The sequence below is a fragment of the Notamacropus eugenii genome, chromosome 7, assembly GCF_028372415.1.
Source record: "Notamacropus eugenii isolate mMacEug1 chromosome 7, mMacEug1.pri_v2, whole genome shotgun sequence".
NCBI lineage: Eukaryota > Metazoa > Chordata > Mammalia > Diprotodontia > Macropodidae > Notamacropus > Notamacropus eugenii.
In genome coordinates, this window is record NC_092878.1 from 148,349,132 (window position 1) to 148,367,315 (window position 18,184).

At 39.5% G+C, this 18,184-nt stretch overlaps 1 protein-coding gene across 3 annotated transcripts in view; it reads right to left on the minus strand.

Moving 5' to 3' along the window:
- The window catches only part of FRAS1 (Fraser extracellular matrix complex subunit 1), a 469,972-nt gene that overhangs the window by 312,444 nt on the left and 139,344 nt on the right, over nt 1-18,184 (minus strand). For all 3 annotated transcript variants that reach the window (XM_072623600.1, XM_072623599.1, XM_072623598.1), the window contains exons 5-6: nt 8,790-8,949; nt 7,493-7,626 (exon numbers count right to left, since the gene is read on the minus strand). In XM_072623600.1, coding sequence (XP_072479701.1) covers nt 7,493-7,626; nt 8,790-8,949 — 294 coding nt within the window. The remainder of the gene's footprint in view (nt 1-7,492; nt 7,627-8,789; nt 8,950-18,184) is intronic.

Below are 18,184 nucleotides of genomic sequence, written 5' to 3' on the forward strand. Positions count from 1 at the left end.
ACAAGGAGGTACAGTTTCCAAAACAATGGAGGATGGAACCTTGACCCTGACAGTCAGTCATTAGAAGTGTGTCTAGAAAATTCTCTCAAGACAAATATTTAGAAAGAAAAGGAGAGAAATAAAAGAAAAAGGATAGGTTTTGTGGTGGTGAAGACACAGGGAGGCCTATCTGTAAAGAAAGCTATAATCAGAATAGTCAGAGAGTTGGAAAGAGGCCCCATAGTTGGGGAGCAGCCCAGGGATTTTCTTTGAAATATATGTCAGAAAAGAAGTTGTCTCAGTAGAACCATAGTGGAAAGACAGTGATATCTCTTTGCCTTTACACGGGCTGTCTCCCATACCTGGAATGCACTCCCTACTTACAATCAATCAACAAGTATTTATTAAACTCTTGCCTGGTGCCAGGCACTGTGCTGGGCCCTGGGGATAGAAGTACAAAAAAAACGAAAGAATCCTTAGTCAAAAACAACTGACATTCTATTGGAGGAGAATAAACACCTGTAAAAATATTTACATCATAAATATAAAGTGGATAAAGTAGTTAAACAAAAGTTAGTTTGGGAGAGAGGACAGGAATAGTTGGGGAGGGGAAAATCATGAAGTAAAGACTTCATGCAGAAGATGGTGACTGATCTTAGAGGAACATGGGGACCCCATGGGAGTACAGAGTCACAAAGATAGGAACTGAAGGGTTTTTCTGACCAAGAGAGAGAAGGTTGATTCCCAGAGTTCAGAAGGAAGGAGTAATGTCCAATGAGGCTAGAATGGTAGGTTAGCACAAGGTTGTGAAAATGTTTTAAAAGGTAACCAAAGATTATATTTTATCCTAGAGGCAATAGGAAACCAGTGGCGTTAGTTGAGTAGGGAAGTCACATGCTTATGGAAAATTACTTTGGCAGTAATCCATATGTAGCAGAGGGTTGAGAGACTTAAACCAAAGAGAGCTATTCAGAAATCATTGTGATAGTCTAGGTGAGGGGTAACAAGACTGAATTTAAAAGGCAGTTGTGTGAGTGGAAAGGGAAGAAAAGGCAAGGTGTGACCATTGATCATGAATATAGTGAGTGATACGTCAGAGTTATTGCCAAGATCACAGGGTTTGGGGGCGGAAATAGAGTTCAATTTTAGGCATGTTGAGTTTGAGATATCTCCTAGACACACAAAATTTGAAATGTCTCCTGAAACTCAGGGGGAAGAATGTAGCTGGAAAGCTTAATCTGGGAATCATATAAGCACAGCTCAACCACCACATCCTATGAGTCCTTTCCTGATCCCCAATCAGCTAGTACCTATCCCTAAACTATCACGTAGTTGTTGTGGGCACATGTGTTGTTTTATTGAAGAGCATGCCTTGGGCCATGAAGAATGAATTTCAACCTGTAGACTGGAGGAAGGTGGGGAGGACATTTCATTGAGTCATGAAAATTGGAGCAGGACTAATAGAGAGAAACATAAATAGTGCCCTTCGGTCAGATTATAATGGGATGACAAATCCACTGAGCCTTATAGAAATGTCTATTACCCAGCCTCCCCTTAATATTCCTTACATTTAACTTCCTTGTTAAAAAAGTGTTTTTCCATGTAATTGAGGGAAAGTAAAATACTAAACAAACAAAAAAAAATTAAATAAATAAACAAATAATTTTGGCTTTCTTATACTGAGGGTAGGGAAGACTCTTAACCTAGAAATATGACCAGTAAGAGAAAGAGGCAGACACAGTAATAGTATGAGTATACCAAGGAGAAATTCTAAACCAGTTTTCAAGATAAGACCAAGGTCTCTGCACATAAATTGTTTTCATAATCTATTTGCCAAGAAAGGGTAAATCATCCCTCTTTGTCCAAAACCACTCTGACCCGGGAGCCTTCCTATTTCACCTCATCGGTGATACAGGAGAGGCAGCTTCATCTCAGAGGCAAGACCCTGACAAACTCCCTATTTCATTTAGAGTAATTTTTACAAATCACGTGGTACAAGTCCACAGGCTGGCAAACACACATACAAATCCCAGGAAATAAACCAGACCAAGAGGTAGGTATTATCTGTCAATACCCAAGCCTGCTCAATACTTCCCCCCTCCCTGGCATCTAATCATTTGTCTCTTTGATTCTTAGGGGAATTTTTCAGAAAAAAGCCTTCTGGATTGGCAGATCAGATCGATCAGTTCCCACCTTTCCTTACCTAGGGCATTTTCAGGAGTTCTAGGAAGACACACAACACTTTTAAAAGGGGGTAGGGAAAAAGGAAAGCATCAATGATACATAAGCTTGGATACTGAGCAGCTCACTCCTCAGAAGGAAAGGGCTTCCTTTCTCATCTCAGAAGAAGTGAGTTTCTTCACCTATCATAGTGGGTATTTTTTAACACTGCATCAGCACAGAAGTTCATAAATTTTTTAAATAGGGCTTTGACCTAGAAGTCCACAAATCCAACTAGATGAATTACTTATTATCCAACCAAGACAGACTTCAGAAGTCTGATCCACAGCAGTTAAGACTGTTTTCTGCCTTTAGGACAACTTGGCTGGTTTCTCAATATTTCTCTATGCAAAATGGGATCAGAGTATTTCCAATAATATTGGAGGTTTGTAGCTTTGAGGTACATTGAACAGTGTGTTAGAGGTAGAAATAATGAGAAAGTCTTTCAGCATGCTGTATTTTGATTGATTATAAAAAAGTATACCATAGATATTTCTAGTCTATAATCTTTACTATCACCATGGAATAATAATTATGATCATTGTAGTAATAATAAACTATCATTTACATTATGTCTACTACATGCCAGGCACTGTGCTAAGGTTACTTTTTACAAATCTCATTTGATTCTCACAATAACCCTGGCAAGGTAAATACTACTATTACTCCCATTTCACAGTTGAGAAAATTAAGGCAGGCAGCAGCAAAGTGACTTGCCCAGATGTATGAGGCTGATCTTGACTCGGGTCTCTGTGACTCCGGGTCCAGCAATCTATCCACTGAGTCACCTAGCTGCTCTAATAGCAATAAGGTAGGTCGAATGAGCTCTATGTTAAATTAGGTCAAAGCCCCGGATGACTAGAGCACTGCCCTGGCCACAGAATTTCACTAAGTATATACATAAATGTTGGTGTGCACTGAATCATCCCAGAGTAGAAGAGAGAGGGAGAGGGAGAGAGTTTCATGCAGGGTGTATGAGACAGAGCAAATCTTATTTTCTTTTTTTTTTTAGTCATTTAAGGAAAAAGTTGGTTTCCACAGGTGAGATCTTTATTTACTCTAACCCGGCAAGAGTCATTCAAAGGAATAAGCAGGAACCAGAGAAGCTGAGGTCAAGTCCAAGACCTTGAGCCTCAGTTAACTGATCTGTAAAATGAAAGGGTTAGGGGGGCGGAGCCAAGATGGCAGAGTAGAAAGACGCACATACACATAGCTCTGAACCCACAACCCATAGAACATCTACAAAAAAGTAACTCACGGCGAATTCTGCACCCAGAGGCCACAGAACGTTGGAGCGAGGGAGATTTCTGTTCCAGAGAGACCTGCAAACCTCTCGCAAAAGGTCCTTCGCGCCGCGGACTGGGCGCGGGGACTGGGAGCTGAGTACAGCCCTGCCGCGGCCGTGGCACCGAGAGGAGCTTCAGGGACGGGATCTCCAGCGGCCGCGCGGGTCCCTCCACCCAAAGGTGACAGGGGTCGGTGAGAGGGTCTCTTTGGTGGGTCGAGAGGGGAGTGGGGTGCCCCCATAACTCAGGCCCCCTCGGGAGGCAAAAGCAGAGGCGGGAGCAGACCGGGGCTCCCCAAGCAGGCAGGAGCCTGGATCCATTGTTGAAGGTCTCTGCATAAACCCCCTGAGGGAACTGAGCCCATGAGGCGGCCCTGCCCCCACCTGAGCACCTGAACTTAATCTCACACTGAATAGCAGCCCTGCCCCCACCCAAAGCACTGAGGCTGGGAAGCAGCATTTGATTCTCAGACCCCAAGCACGGGCTGGGAGGATCTGGAGGCGATGGGTGGGTGTGAGGAGAATATTCAGAGCTCAAGTCACTGGTTGGGAAAAAGCCCAGAAAAGGGAAAAAAACCAAGACTATTGAGGGTTACTTTCTTGGTGAGCAGGTTTCTCCTCCCCTCCCTTCTGATGAGGAAGAGCAGTGCTCACCATCAGGGGAAGACATGGAAGTCAGTGCTTCTACATCCCAGCCCACTCAATGGGATCAGTTCTGGGAAAAGCTCATGAAGAGCCCAAACAATTTTCAAAATCATGATAGAGAGGTGGAGGAAAAACTGGGAAGAGTAATAAAAGACTTGCAAGCAAAGTATGAACAACAAATCAGCACCCTGCTAAAGGAGACCCAAAAAAATGCGGAAGAAAATAACACCCTGAAAAATAGGCTAACTCAATTGGTAAAGCAGGTTCAAGAAGCCAATGAGGAGAAGAATGCTTTCAAAAGCAGAATTAGCCAAATGGAAAAGGAGATTCAAAAGCTCACTGAAGAAAATAATTCTTTCAAAATTAGAATGGAACAGGTGGAGGCCAGTGACTTTATGAGAAACCAAGAAATCACAAAACAAAACCAAAAGAATGAAAAAATGGAAGATAATGTGAAATATCTCATTGGAAAAACAACTGACCTGGAGAATAGATCCAGGAGAGACAATTTAAAAATTATGGGCCTACCTGAAAGCCAGGATCAAAAAAAGAGCCTAGACATCATCTTTCATGAAATTATCAAGGAAAGGGTTAGACTAGATGGTTTCTAATGGTCCTTTCCAACTCTAAATCTTTTAAATTCAAAACACCCGGTTAAAGAGCTTCATCTCTCTGGGTCAAATTTCACTCAAGGCTTTACATTATTCAGAAGAAGGAAGAGAAGAGCTTGGAATAATATGGAGAATGAGGAAAGTCCCAGAGGTTGACAATGTGGCTTCATCATTTTCTAATCATACAGAAGCCCTTAAGACTGAAACATTTTCAATTCTTTCATTATTGTTACTGCTTTCCTCTCCCACCTTATGTATTCTACTGTGATAGTGACAGAGAATAACTCTGAGTTACTACGGGCTGAGCCAGGGGAAAGAAAATTTTACACCCATGATCTAAAAGGAAGGAAGACAAATAGATGGGATAGATAAATGAATTAATAAAGTTAATAACATAGTGTACTTCTCAGTTGTCTCAGCAGCTGGTATCTTTATGGGAAGTTAGTTAAGTGTTACAAAACCCAAAGTAAAAGGTTGAAATCAGAAATCCCCCAACAGACACACACACTCCCTCTGTGTGTTGTGTATGTGTGTGTGTGTGTGTGTGTGTGTGTGTGTGTGTGTGTGTGTCTCCCTTCCTCCCTCCAGTGGCAACTTGCTTAATTACCCCTCATACATCAAACAGTTTGAAACCTTGGGCTTAAGTCTGGAATGTGTTTAATCAGCATAAATGAGGAACAACCACCCAAAGAGGTGAAGGCATCCGATAAGGGACCATGAGCATCCCCACCAAGTGATTCATCTATTACTTTGCAGCTGGGTCCACTCTGTAAGAAACAAAGAAATGTTGCCCATAGACCAGCTGGCAGGGTGCAAACAGCTCCATTCAGGCATTCCAATAGATCCATCTCCCCTGCCATTTGGCATTTAGCAGCTCATTTAATTGCCCTGTGTCTGTCTTTGAAAATATTGCCTGATTGTCACTCTGTAAAACACAAATTGATTTTGTTGTATCTGACAAAGAAAGGGGCTTTGTGTCAGCTGAATGGTGGCTGGGAGGTCTTTCTTTAGAACACAGCAACATATACTGAGATGTCAGGTACACTCTTAGGCTGACTCTCTCCTGACTGTAAGGGCTACCATGTTTTTAGGGGCTAGTTATTTAAGGGGGGGTGGGGCAGAGAATTCTGTTGTTTAGTCAGTTAGTCATGTCTGACTCTTCGTGATCCCATTCGGGGTTTCTCTGGCAATGATTTTGGAATGGTTTGCCATTTCCTTCTCCAGCTCATCTTACAGATGAGGAAACTGAGGTAAACAGGATTCAGTGACTTGCCCAGGGTCACGCAGCTGCAGGTGGAGGAGGGAATACCAACTGTGAAATACCAGCTGTGCTGACTCCTCTGGGATTACATCATTCCTTGTATCCTCCACACGTACCTTGCACATGAGCGGTGCTTACTAAATTCTTTAAAGTTGACTGATTGACTTCCTTAAAGTTGGGTGAAAATCAAATTTGGGAGTGGACCGAACACTGGATTTTAACTAGAAGGATCTAGGTTCTTATCCATTTGGTTGGAAATAATACACAGTTATGCTTTCTGTATCACAGCTCTCCCCATCGTGGCTTTGAATATATCACAAACTGACATAAGAAATTAAACAGGAATCTCTGGGGAGTTTTGCAGAAGCTGCAGATGACATACAAAAGCCAAGAGATGACATAGAAAGATCAGAAATTCAGAAATGGATAAAATACATGTATAGTATTGTATAATATTAACATATTTTATCTTTTAACACCATAAGAATTCAGACTTGTTCTCTGGTACCAAGAGAGGGCCAAAAAAATTAACACAGATTTTCCAGATCTGGGAGGGAATCATGTCGCTAATGCCCTGCAATGTGAAACGGATAACTATTTCAAGCAGTAAAGGAATCTCATAGTGTCATAGGCAGCTAGGTGGCACAATGGATAGAGTGCTGGGCCTGAAGTCAGCACAAACTAAGTTCAAATTCAGCCTCAGAGACTTATTAGTTACATGACCCTGGGAGAGTCATTTAACTTCATTTTGCCTCAGTTTCCTCAATTGTAAAATGCAGATAATAACAGCACCTCATCTCATAGAGTTGTTTGTGAGGATTAAATGAGATAATATTTGTAAAAAAAAAAAAAAAAAAAAAAAAGTTTGACCCTTGCCTGGCACAGCAGGCTCTAGATAAATACCTATTCCTTTCTTTTTCCTTCAATGTTTAAAATAACGTATATAAAATCAGCTACAAAGTTATTCACTTTACGATTGTTCACATATCTTTCAACAATGAATTCCAATGAAGCAGAACCAATTAGAAAACATCCCCAACATTGCAAGATTACCTTTGGGAGTTGGTTGGTTTTGTATCTACTCAAAGAAGTGTTATAGAGGAGACAAAAACCCAAATGGTAGAGAGGAGACTTGGTTCTGCCACAGATGAACTTGTGTGACCTTTGGTAAGTCACTCTTGCCTCTACTTTCCTCATCTATAAAATGAGGAGATTGCCCAAGGTCGTTTCTAATGTCTCTCAAATCCTATGATTCCTAAGACCCAGCTTCCCAATGTAACATTTAGCACAAGACCTATTTTTTAAAGTTATGAAGGGTAAAAAAAATGTCCCAGATAAAAGGGATTTTTTTTTTTACCAACAGTATAGTTTTCTTTAAAAAGAATAATCTTTATATCTTCTTTTCCCTAGTTCTTCCATGGCCCCCAAACATTCTAAAATGAGATTTACTCCTTCAAAATATGGTGTCTTAGTTCCATGGCTCCCACTTACCTGACCACAGAGCAGCGGCTGACACTGGGCAGTGAAGCACTGGGAAGTCCCGTCTCTACACACGCATTTGGAACATTGGCTTGGCTGCCATTCTTCACCATCCAGAAACAAGCGACCATCCAAGGAACAGGGCTCTAGAGGACACAAGACCCATGTTCGATGAGCATGATCCTGCCTCCTCCCCTGTATTCCCTGCATTCATGTAATCCTTCCTTTCTCTGTAAACTCTGCAGTTCACATAATGTAGCCCTGAAACAATGTCCTACCTACCAACTCTCTTCCCTTCATGTTCCCAAAATATTAATCTCTCCTATGTGACCAAAGAAAAAGTTTCTAAAGCACTAAGAAAATTAGAAAAACCTAAGATAAAATTCAAAATTCTCCTTTGTTTCCAGAGCATCCTTCCTTTCAGAGTTCAGCCTTCATCTGCCTAAGCCAGTTGACAATCAGTTTTGGGCGGGAAGGGGAATTGGAAATGCTAGCACCTGAGAACCGTATTTCAACTGCTTTCCGAGTATTTTCCCAGCATCATGGGAGGAGGCCAAAGGGCTGAAGATTCTTCTAAGAAGCAAAAAACTGAGACCTGGGATGGTAAAGGAAATGGGTGTGGATTCAAAAATCAGGTCTATTTTCAGAAAAGAAAGAATAAGAAGTGAGTCGTTAAAGGTCTATAAGGGTGGAGAATATTGTCAGAATTTCATCAGGGAAGGAAATGAACGATAATGGGAGAACAAAAGGTAGATCTAAGTCCTGCTCTGCCCATTACGCTGCTGGATACTTTTCGGTAGGGCTAATTCCTCTATGGAACAAATGAGGCACAGGAGTAAGTGAAATATATACATCCTATGTCATGTATGTCTTGCAGAAAGAAGTGTAATCAAGGTGCTAATCACCAGGGTTATAAAGCCATTTGTATAGAGAATGCATTTTATTTCTCAAAATATATGTACAACCCAGGTATCTGACATAAAGTTCCCAGAGCTAGTATTACACCAGGGATGAGAAGGTTAAGAGAGCTGTATTACAGACTGTCCTCATGATTTATTTGGGGCCAACCATGGCCCCACAGGGCTTTCTCAAAAGATTTGCCTTTTGGCCCTCTTTATCTATGAAGGAGGAATATTCAGAAAGTCAGTTTAACCAAGAGAGTTACTTAAGGAAATGCTTGGTTGCACATTGGTTACAGGGATGAGTGGGACTCAGGAAAATTTATCATATAGCAAGACAATAAAGGAAGAGACAAGCCCAACTAATCCCATTCATGTTCCTTAACAATATTCCCCAAAGAGATACTCACTGCCAGGACCCACACATTTTGGACAGCACGCATTTTCAGGGATTGATTCCAACTCTTGGGGCCCACAGGAAAGATGTGGGCATGGCCTACGGGTGCATCTGACTTCTCCATGACTGCAAGAGCAAAGGGTGCATTGAGAGGCTGTCCACTCTGTCCCATGCTGCATGAAAATAAGAAAGAATTTTGATTACATTAAACTGAGAAGTTTTTGCACAACCAAACCCAATGCAACCAAAATCCGGAGGGATGTAGTAAATTGGGAAAGAATTTTTACAGCTAAGCTCAGGGATAAAGGCCTCATTTCTAGAATATATAGAGAACTGACTCAAATGTATAATCATACAAGTCATTCCCCAATTGATAAATGGTCAAAGGATACGAACAGGCAATTTTTGGAGGAAGAAATTAAAGATATCTATAATCATATGAAAAAATGCTCTAAATCACTTTTGATTAGAGAGATGCAAATCAAAACAACTCTGAGGTACCACATCACACCTATAAGATTGGCAAACATGACAGAACAAGAAAATGATAAATGCTGGAGAGGATGTGGGAGAGTTGGAACACTAATTCATTGTTGGTGGAGCTGTGAGCGCATCCAACCATTCTGGAGAGCAATTTGGAACTATGCCCAAAGGGCTACAAAAATGTGCATACCCTTTGACCCAGTAATATCGCTACTAGGACTGTATCCCCAAGAGATCATAAAAATGGGAAAGGGTCCCACATGTACAAAAATATTTATAGCAGCACTCTTTGTAGTTGCCAAAAACTGGAAGTCAAGGGGATGTCCATCAATTGGGGAATGGTTGAATAAATTATGGTATATGAATGTAATGGAGTACTATTGTGCCATAAGAAATGATGAACAAGAAGACTTCAGAGAGGCCTGGAAGGACTTATATGACCTGATGCTGAGTGAAAGGAGCAGAACCAGGAGAACTTTGTGCACAGCAACGACCACAGTGTGTGAGAGTTTTTTCTGGTAGACTTGGAATTTTGTAATAACGCAAGAACTTCTTAAAAAAAAAAAAATCCCAATGGTGGTTCTCTAAGGCAAAATGCCTTCCACACTCAGAGAAAGAAATATGGAAGTCATTTGCAGAATGTAGCAGATCATGTTTGTGTATGTGTATGTTTTTGTGAATCATGTTTTGATTTGTTATATGATTTCTTCCATTTATTTTAGTCCGACTACATAGCATGACTATAGTGAAAATATACTCAATAGGAAAGTATATGTAGAACCTATACAGAATTGTATGCAGTCGTGGGGAGGAAGGGGGGTAGCGGGGGGTAGGTGGGGGGGATAAAATCTCAATTGTATGGCAATGATTGTTAAACATTAAAAATAAATGAATGAATGAATGAATGAATGAATGAATAAGAAAATAAGAAAGAAAGAAAATTTAGCCCAAGATCGTAGATTTTCAGTGGACCAACCAACCAGTGTAAATTTTTCCTTTGGAAAAATATAAATTAAGCTTGCTCATTGGAAAGAGGGAAATCAACATTCTGCTTCAGAAATCAAAGAGAAGACTTCCCAAAACAGATATTAAAATTAATTCACCTCTCTATAATGAGTGATGTGTTCATCACATTACTCTCATTTTCACTTTTCTTAATTTTTATTCAATACTATTAATTTTAACATTTAATAAACACTTGCTGAATGCAAGGCACTGTGGTTTTTCCGTAATGCTAAATCCTCCTGGCACAAAGATCTGTATCTGCTTTTACAGCAGCCCTCTAGGGCAGGCCCACACAACCTGTGGCTCTCCAGAGGATTTCAGGCAGCCCACAGGTCACAGGTTGTTCAGGCTTGCTCTAGGGAAAGCAGAGTAGTCAAGTGCACTGTAGTGGGAATCAAGAAGACCTGAATTCAAATCCTGCCTCAGATATTTACTAGAAGCCTAGACAAGTCATATAACATCTCCCAAACTCAATTTCTGTTATCTGTAAAATGGGGATAATCCCTACTTTACCGGGTTGTTTTGAGAATCAAATGAGGAAATAAGTACAAAGCACTTTGCAAATCCTAAAACATTATATAAATTTTAGCTGTATTATGCAGGTAGTAGTATCACTGGGCAGCTAGGTGGTACAGGAGATAGAGTGCCAGGCCTGGAGTTGAGAAGATTCATCTTCATGGGTTCAAATCTAGTCTCAGACACTTACTAGCTGTGTGACCCTGAGCGAGTCACTTAACCCTGTTTACTTCAGTTTCCTGATCTGTAAAATGACCTGGAGAAGGAAATGGCAAATCATTCTGGTAGCTCTGCCAAGAAAACCCCAGATGGGATCACATGACTGAAAATGACTGATACAAAAGAAGTATCATTCCTGAGAAACTTGCCATGAGGGAAACACAATTTCATAGTCTGCCCACTTATCTAAAATTAAGTGTTTTCAATCCATAGCATATGGGCATCCACTCATACCAAATCCTCAAAACGTATTCTGCCAATGATCAGCAAGTCAGCAGAGCTAGATGATGAACGCTAACATCATTTATTTATTGAGTGGCCAAGTCAGAGTCATTTAGAAATGGAGATTAGAAACTGAAGCTCTCTTAAACACACACACACACGCAAAAAAAAAAAACCTCCTCAAATGCTTTCCATCCCTGGACCTTCTTCCTCCAATGGGTTGCCACCTCTCCAAATCTCCAGTTTAAGGGGGACGCCTCTTCATTTCTCTGTAGGCTGTCCTAATTCTCCAGCCTTTCTCTAGCGTGCCTGAACATGGGAACCCCCTTTTCCTTTCCCTCTTTCTTCTACCTCCTCCTCCACTCATTCTGCCACCATTCTCAGGATTCATCTTTCCCCCATTAGAAGTCAAGGGTTATCTTTCTTTCTATTAATTTTTGTATTCCTAGCTCTAAGTTCAGTGCCTGGCACATAGTAGGTGTTTAATAAATACCTGACTGAATCATATCCTTCTTTTAAGCTCTACTACATGTTCTTATCTTTTTTTTTACATGTGGGTTCTCTTTTTTATCACATTATTCTCTTTTTATTATAATTTATATTTTATTCTAATATTCTTTATTATAACTTAATAAAAAATAAAATGAGCTTTTCCATATATAGTAGAACAAGAAGACTGTACATGAAACTAAGGATTGCTATCATGTATAGCTTGCTTTTCTTTTTAAGTCTAAAACAATTTAGTTTATTATAAATCTGCAAGATTAGACATAGATTCCGATGGCAGTTTCTCTCATAACAGAATGATTTCTGCTATAAATAAACATTAAAATTTGAAAAATGGTTAAAAGAGGAAATTCATAATGGACAGTTTTAATGAAAGCCATTTCCTGGAGAATGACATTTTCTAGTCATATACAGATACAAAGAAAATTCTTGAATTTTAAACAGCATTTTGAAAATCTAATAACAAGCCACAGTTCTTAAATGAACCCAAATCTGAAAACTCACCATAATAAAATAATCTGCAGCACAGAGCAGGGACAGCCCTATAACTTGGCTCTAATCAGCATTTGACAATAAGAACTTTAACACACTACAACAAAACCCCACCTTTAAGTCAAGGGCGTTTGGCCATAAAGGCAATCAGGATATCACTTGGTAAAAAGTGATAAATTCATCCAATAAGAAAATTTTCACTGGATAAATCTCCAGTAATGTCAGCAAATCACCATGGGTGCCCTGCAACTGGTGGACAGCGGCATGACCAGTCAACCAAAAAATGATTGCCAGGATGGACAGAGACCAGTGACTATTTCTAGGTCATAAGACTACATATATATCAATGGGACATGGAGTCTGTCTGTCAGCAACCCCACACACTTAGGGTTTTCTTTTCTTTTTTTTAATGTAACAGTGTTCCCTTTTTTCTTTTTTTCTTTTGATTTAATTTTTAAAAAAAAAAACAAATAAAATGTGCTTTTCCATATACATCACAGAACAAAAGAAGATTGTACATAAAACTACAAGTTTCTATCATGTTCAGTTCGCTCTTCCTTTTAAATATGTAACAAACTTAATCAATAACTTTCTAAGTTGTCTTCGCTTTTCTGTTATCCCTTCTTGGCTTCCTCTTCTGCTCTTCTCATATGTGTGTGTGATGGGGAACATAACCCTACTAGCCCCTTCCTCTCATCTTCCCCCACTTCGACTCTTTTCCCAGCCATATGAGTCTCCGATACCATCTTTTATAATCAAGTTTGTATGTGATTATTATTTGATATTATACTAAAGCCCACTGATACCCAATTTGTGTCTCCTTGGTGCCCTATGCGGGATTGGCAATGTGGATTTTTCTGAGCCTGTAGTATTCCATAATATGTAGCTAACATAGCATCACCAAAAAAATATTATCAGGGAGCCAATTAGCATTGATCAAGAGTCAGGCACTAAGTTAAACTTGGGAGATACAAAGAAAGGTGAAAAACAGTCTCTGCTCTCAAGGATTTCACAGTGTAATGGGGTAGAAGGCAGGCAAATAACTTTGTACATACAAGGTACAGATAGAATACATTGGAGGTACTCTCAAAAAGATTACGAAGGATCAGGAAAAGCTTGTAGAAGGTGGGATTTTAGCTAAGACTTAAAGAAATCGAAGAGGAAGAAGAAGAGGAGGGGAAAGGAGTTAAGAGGCATAAGGGCCAGCCCAAGAAAATGGTTCGAGTCTGGAGATAGAGCGCCATGTTCAACAATAAGGAGGCAATGTCCCTGGATTGCAGAATATGCACAGGGAAGTAAGGTGTAAGAAGACTGGGAAGGCAGGAACAGATCAGTAGGATCATTAACACTGCACATATCATCATGCCATCCCTTGTCGGCAAACTGTATTTCAACTGCCTCGTGAGAATGAAGGTAAGATTTTACATGAGAATTTATATTCTAAACAGCTCTTGCCCTTGGCTACCATCTATCTCTCCACTTGGCAAGAAAGCCAAGTGTCTGTTGACTTTTCTATGCCTTTTGGCGTCATCATAGTGGTAATTGACTTATACTAGTTAAACTGTCTTACAAATGGTAACTCAATTTCATTCAGTAAGCATTGTTTTAAGAGGCTGCTCAACAGACTACACTGTGCCCCAGCAATAGGGATTCAAAGACAAAACAGAAACAAAGCCCTTGACTACAAGGAGTTAAATTCCAAGGGGGTGAGAGGTGGAGGAGAATAAACTATTTTAAGAGATAAATACAACACAACTTGAAAAAGGTAAAAAATAATAATAACACATGGATAGGGTAAGCAGGGAGGAGGGGGGCATTTGGGAACCCATATCATCATCTCTTCCTTTTTCCATGTTCAATTTTTCAGTGTTCACAGGGATAGGGTTAGGAATTAGACCTTTGATTACTCTGATATAGGGAACCTTAGGGTGAGGGAATTCCTTCCACCAATGTAAGATGGCACTTCCTTTGCAACTTATAACTTAAGAGTTGTCTAGTACCCAAAGAGGCTAAAGAAGTAACCTGTCCAGGCTCCAGGAGCCAATATGTGTCATTCTTAGTTTTTATGTCATTAACTGGCCCTGTATGTTGTGTGTGCTCAAGTTGTATTTCTCTAAAACAAATTCTTGACCTCAGGTATGCCTGTATAATAATTCCCAAAAACTTAAGACTACTGCTTCCAAATATCTTGGCATTTTACTTCATTAAAGTGAGGGCTAAGGTTTTCTTGTAAGAAGGAATTATAGTCATTTGTAAACCATTTGTAATTCATACCAACTTTCATCCAAAGAGATCATAAAAATTAATTACAATGGCAAATCGCTGGCAATTAACTGTCAATCACAAGGAAACTCAAGAGACAGAAGTCTAAACAGTGTTCTCACTACACGATAAGCCTCAGAATTATGTGAAATAAGTGCATTCCACAGAGGAAAGGTACTGTTTAATGTCAAAATTATGACAAAGATAGTGCTTGGGAGCCTGCACAGAGGAGGTAACTAAGCCTGGATCCCCTATAGGCACTGACATTAACCATGCGTGTGACCTTGATACAACGAGTATAACTCCTGGTACTCTGACAAGCAATACAATTTATTAAACACCATACATTGAGTTCAAAGGGCATTGTATATGCAAGGTATTATTTTTAATTTTTCCATGTTTCATAAGAAATTTTCATAAGAACTTTGTAAGAAAAAAAGACCTTATCCTTTGTGAAAGTTAGTACAGCAGAGGCAGATTTGGGTGGAGGACAGGTAGGGAATTTGCACATAACAGAGCAATGATTCTGAGAACACAAGATATTTTGGGTGCCATCTTGGCTCCATTCACATTCCAATATATACATATGTATATGCATATATACACATATATACATATAGTTATATAAACACATATATACACATATATTTATATATACCCGTGTGTGTGTATGTGTATGTGTATGTATGTGTGTGTGTGTGTGTGTGTGTGTGTGTGTGTGTGTGTGTGTGTGTGTAACTTTCACGGATAAAAGCACCAATGGTTAAGGAATGTTCATCTCGGTAGAGAGCACCTGAGCTGAGCTGGCTCTCAACATACATCTGAAGGAAAGATAAAAGTATTTGCGTTGCTTACTGATGTTAGGAAAAATAACTTTTCTTTGTATAATTCCCAACAGTTATTAAGTTATGGATCAAGAATACTAAGAATGCTGAGCACATTTTAAAGCCTACAGAATTCACATTCGTTTCTTCCCTCACATACATAAATCCAATTGCCTTTTAACCTCCCAGGCAGACAGATGGAACAGACCACACCCAAATTCCTATATTCTAGCACATGAGGCTATCACCACCTGTCATTTTCTCTTCAGGAAAAACTTTCAAAGCTATCTTCCCAGACACGATATTATCTGGTGCTAGGATTAAATTAGCACTGAGAAAAAGAGGATTAATGGCCCTTGTGGCCCTGCCTTCCACAAGAATATGTGTACACAGGGAGCAGAGCAAAGCCTGCCAAGGTTTTTTAAATAAACACTCTGGGGCTTGTCTCCATCACCTGCTTGGCAATGGTTCACCATTTCCTCCTTATCTCACACTGGGCACCTGTCCAAATGTTAATTTGGAGGGATAGCTGGGGGTCAGTCAGGTATGAAACAGTCCTCCCAATCAAGAACATCACAGAATCTCAAGTGGCTCTGGAGCCAGCCAAGTGGTTCAAGTGTCCACCTGACTTGTAGAAGGTGCTTATGCAAAGAAGGACTTGTCTTGACTTGACAATGTCTATTCTGGGAGAGCTGTGATCCTCATAAAAGATTCAGGTGAAATTTTACATGAAACAATGCAGCATTTTATTTTATTTTTAATGAAAAAATATTTATTTTTTCCCTCCTCATCCCCCAATTCAAAAGAAAAAGAAAAGCCTAATAACAAATATGCAGGGTACAACAAAACCATCTCCCACACTGGCCATATCCAAAAAGGTTACATCTCATTCTATACCTTGAGTCCACCTCCTCTCTATCGGGAGTTTGGATGACTCATCTTCAATCTCCTCGAATCATGGTGGGTTTCCACATTGATCCCAAAGATCTTACATCTTTCAAAGTTGTCTTTACAAACAGCAACAATGTTGCTGTCTTTGTATAAATTGTTCACTTGGTTCTGTTCATTTCACTCTTCATCAGTTCATACAAGGTATCTCTGGGCTTTTTTCTTCTCTGTTGTCATTTCTTGTAGCAAAATCCCATTCATTCCATTACATTCATATACCATAATTTATTCCCAGTCAATGGGCATCTTTTTCATTTCTACCTCTTTGCCACCTCAAAAAAAGAGTTGTTATAAATATATTTGTCCATTTCCTAATTTTTAAAAAACAAAGCCTCTTTGGGGTATAGCCCTTGTAGTGGTATTACTGGGTCAAAAGGTAGGCACTGGTTAGTAATTTGGGGAGCATAATTTCACATTGTTTTCCAGAACAGCAGACCAATCAGTTCCAGTTCTACCAACAATACATTAATGTACCTGTTTTCCTACAGTCCCTCCAAAATTTGCCCTTTTCCTTTTTTGTCAGTTTGCCAAAATGAGGTATATTGGATAGAACATCAAATTTGTTTTAATTTAAATTTCTCTAATTATTACTGATTTGGAGAATTTTTTGTATGGTTATTGATAGTTTGGATGCCTCCCTTTAAGAACTACTTGTTTGTATCTTTTAACTATTTCTCTCTCATGGCTTAAAATTAAATCAGTTCTTTGTATATCCTGGATTTTCCCCCAGTTAACTGTTTCTCCTCTATTTCAACTGCACTGGTTTTAATCACACAAAAGCTTTTCAATTTTATGCTATCAAGAGTGTCCATTTACGGTCTGTCCTTTCTCTTTATTAGCAATAAGCCCACCCCACCCCCACCAAGCCATAGTTATGAAAGAATATTTCTTCCCAGCTCCTTCAATTTGTTTATGATATAAAACTGTATATTTACATCATATGGCCATTCAGAAATAATCTTGGAATATGGAGTGGAAGAGTTATTCTAAACCTAATTTCTGCTAGACTGCTTACAAGTTATCCCAGAAATTTTTTTTGGAATACTGAGTCATTGCCCCAGTATACGGATTTATTAAACACTAGAATCGCTGGTTTATTTGTTTCTGGGTGATAAAGTAATAAACCTATTCCACTCTATTGAGATTGACCTCTATTTTTTAACTGGCACCACACTAAAATTTGATGATTATTTCTTCGTAGCTTATGCTGAGATCTGTCACTACTAAGTCACAAAATGGGGTGTTTTCACCCTAGTTCATCATCATCCTTAAATTTCTCCTTTGAATGAACATGGTAACACAATTCTGTTAACAACTACCTCTCCAACCCACTTCGTAGCCATTCCCCAAGTTTTCTAAATCTAGATAATCATTTGGATACATTTAAAATGCTAGGATACATTCTGTTCATAGAATACTCTCCATAAACATTTTATAAGGTAGAAGTCAAAGGTAGTAAAAGAAGAATCAGGACTGCTTGAGAAAAGGAGAACATCAGCTTGGAATCTGCTTCTTCAACATACTAAAAAAGGGAATGATTCAGGATGTTATTCCAGTGGCATGGTGAGATATAAACCAAACCCAGACACGTGCTTCAGCCACTTAACAGAAACTAGAGCAAATCTAAGAAGAAGAAATGACAGCATTTGGTAACAGCCCCAGAATAAAAAAAAAATCTGAAGGAAGAGAAAGAAATATCAGTCCTAGAATCACCAGGATTTGCAGGACGATGGTCCAACAACTTATTTCTCTCAGTCCAGCACTCTATGGATATGAGGCAGCTATGGGGTACAATAGATAGAGCACTGGACCTGGAGTCGGAAATATTCAAATCCAGCCTCAGACAAGCTTCCTCAGATGCTTTCCTCTTGACAGTTAATCCGTCTCTCAGGAAACAAGTTCTCTTAATCCTTTTTTTGTACTTCACACA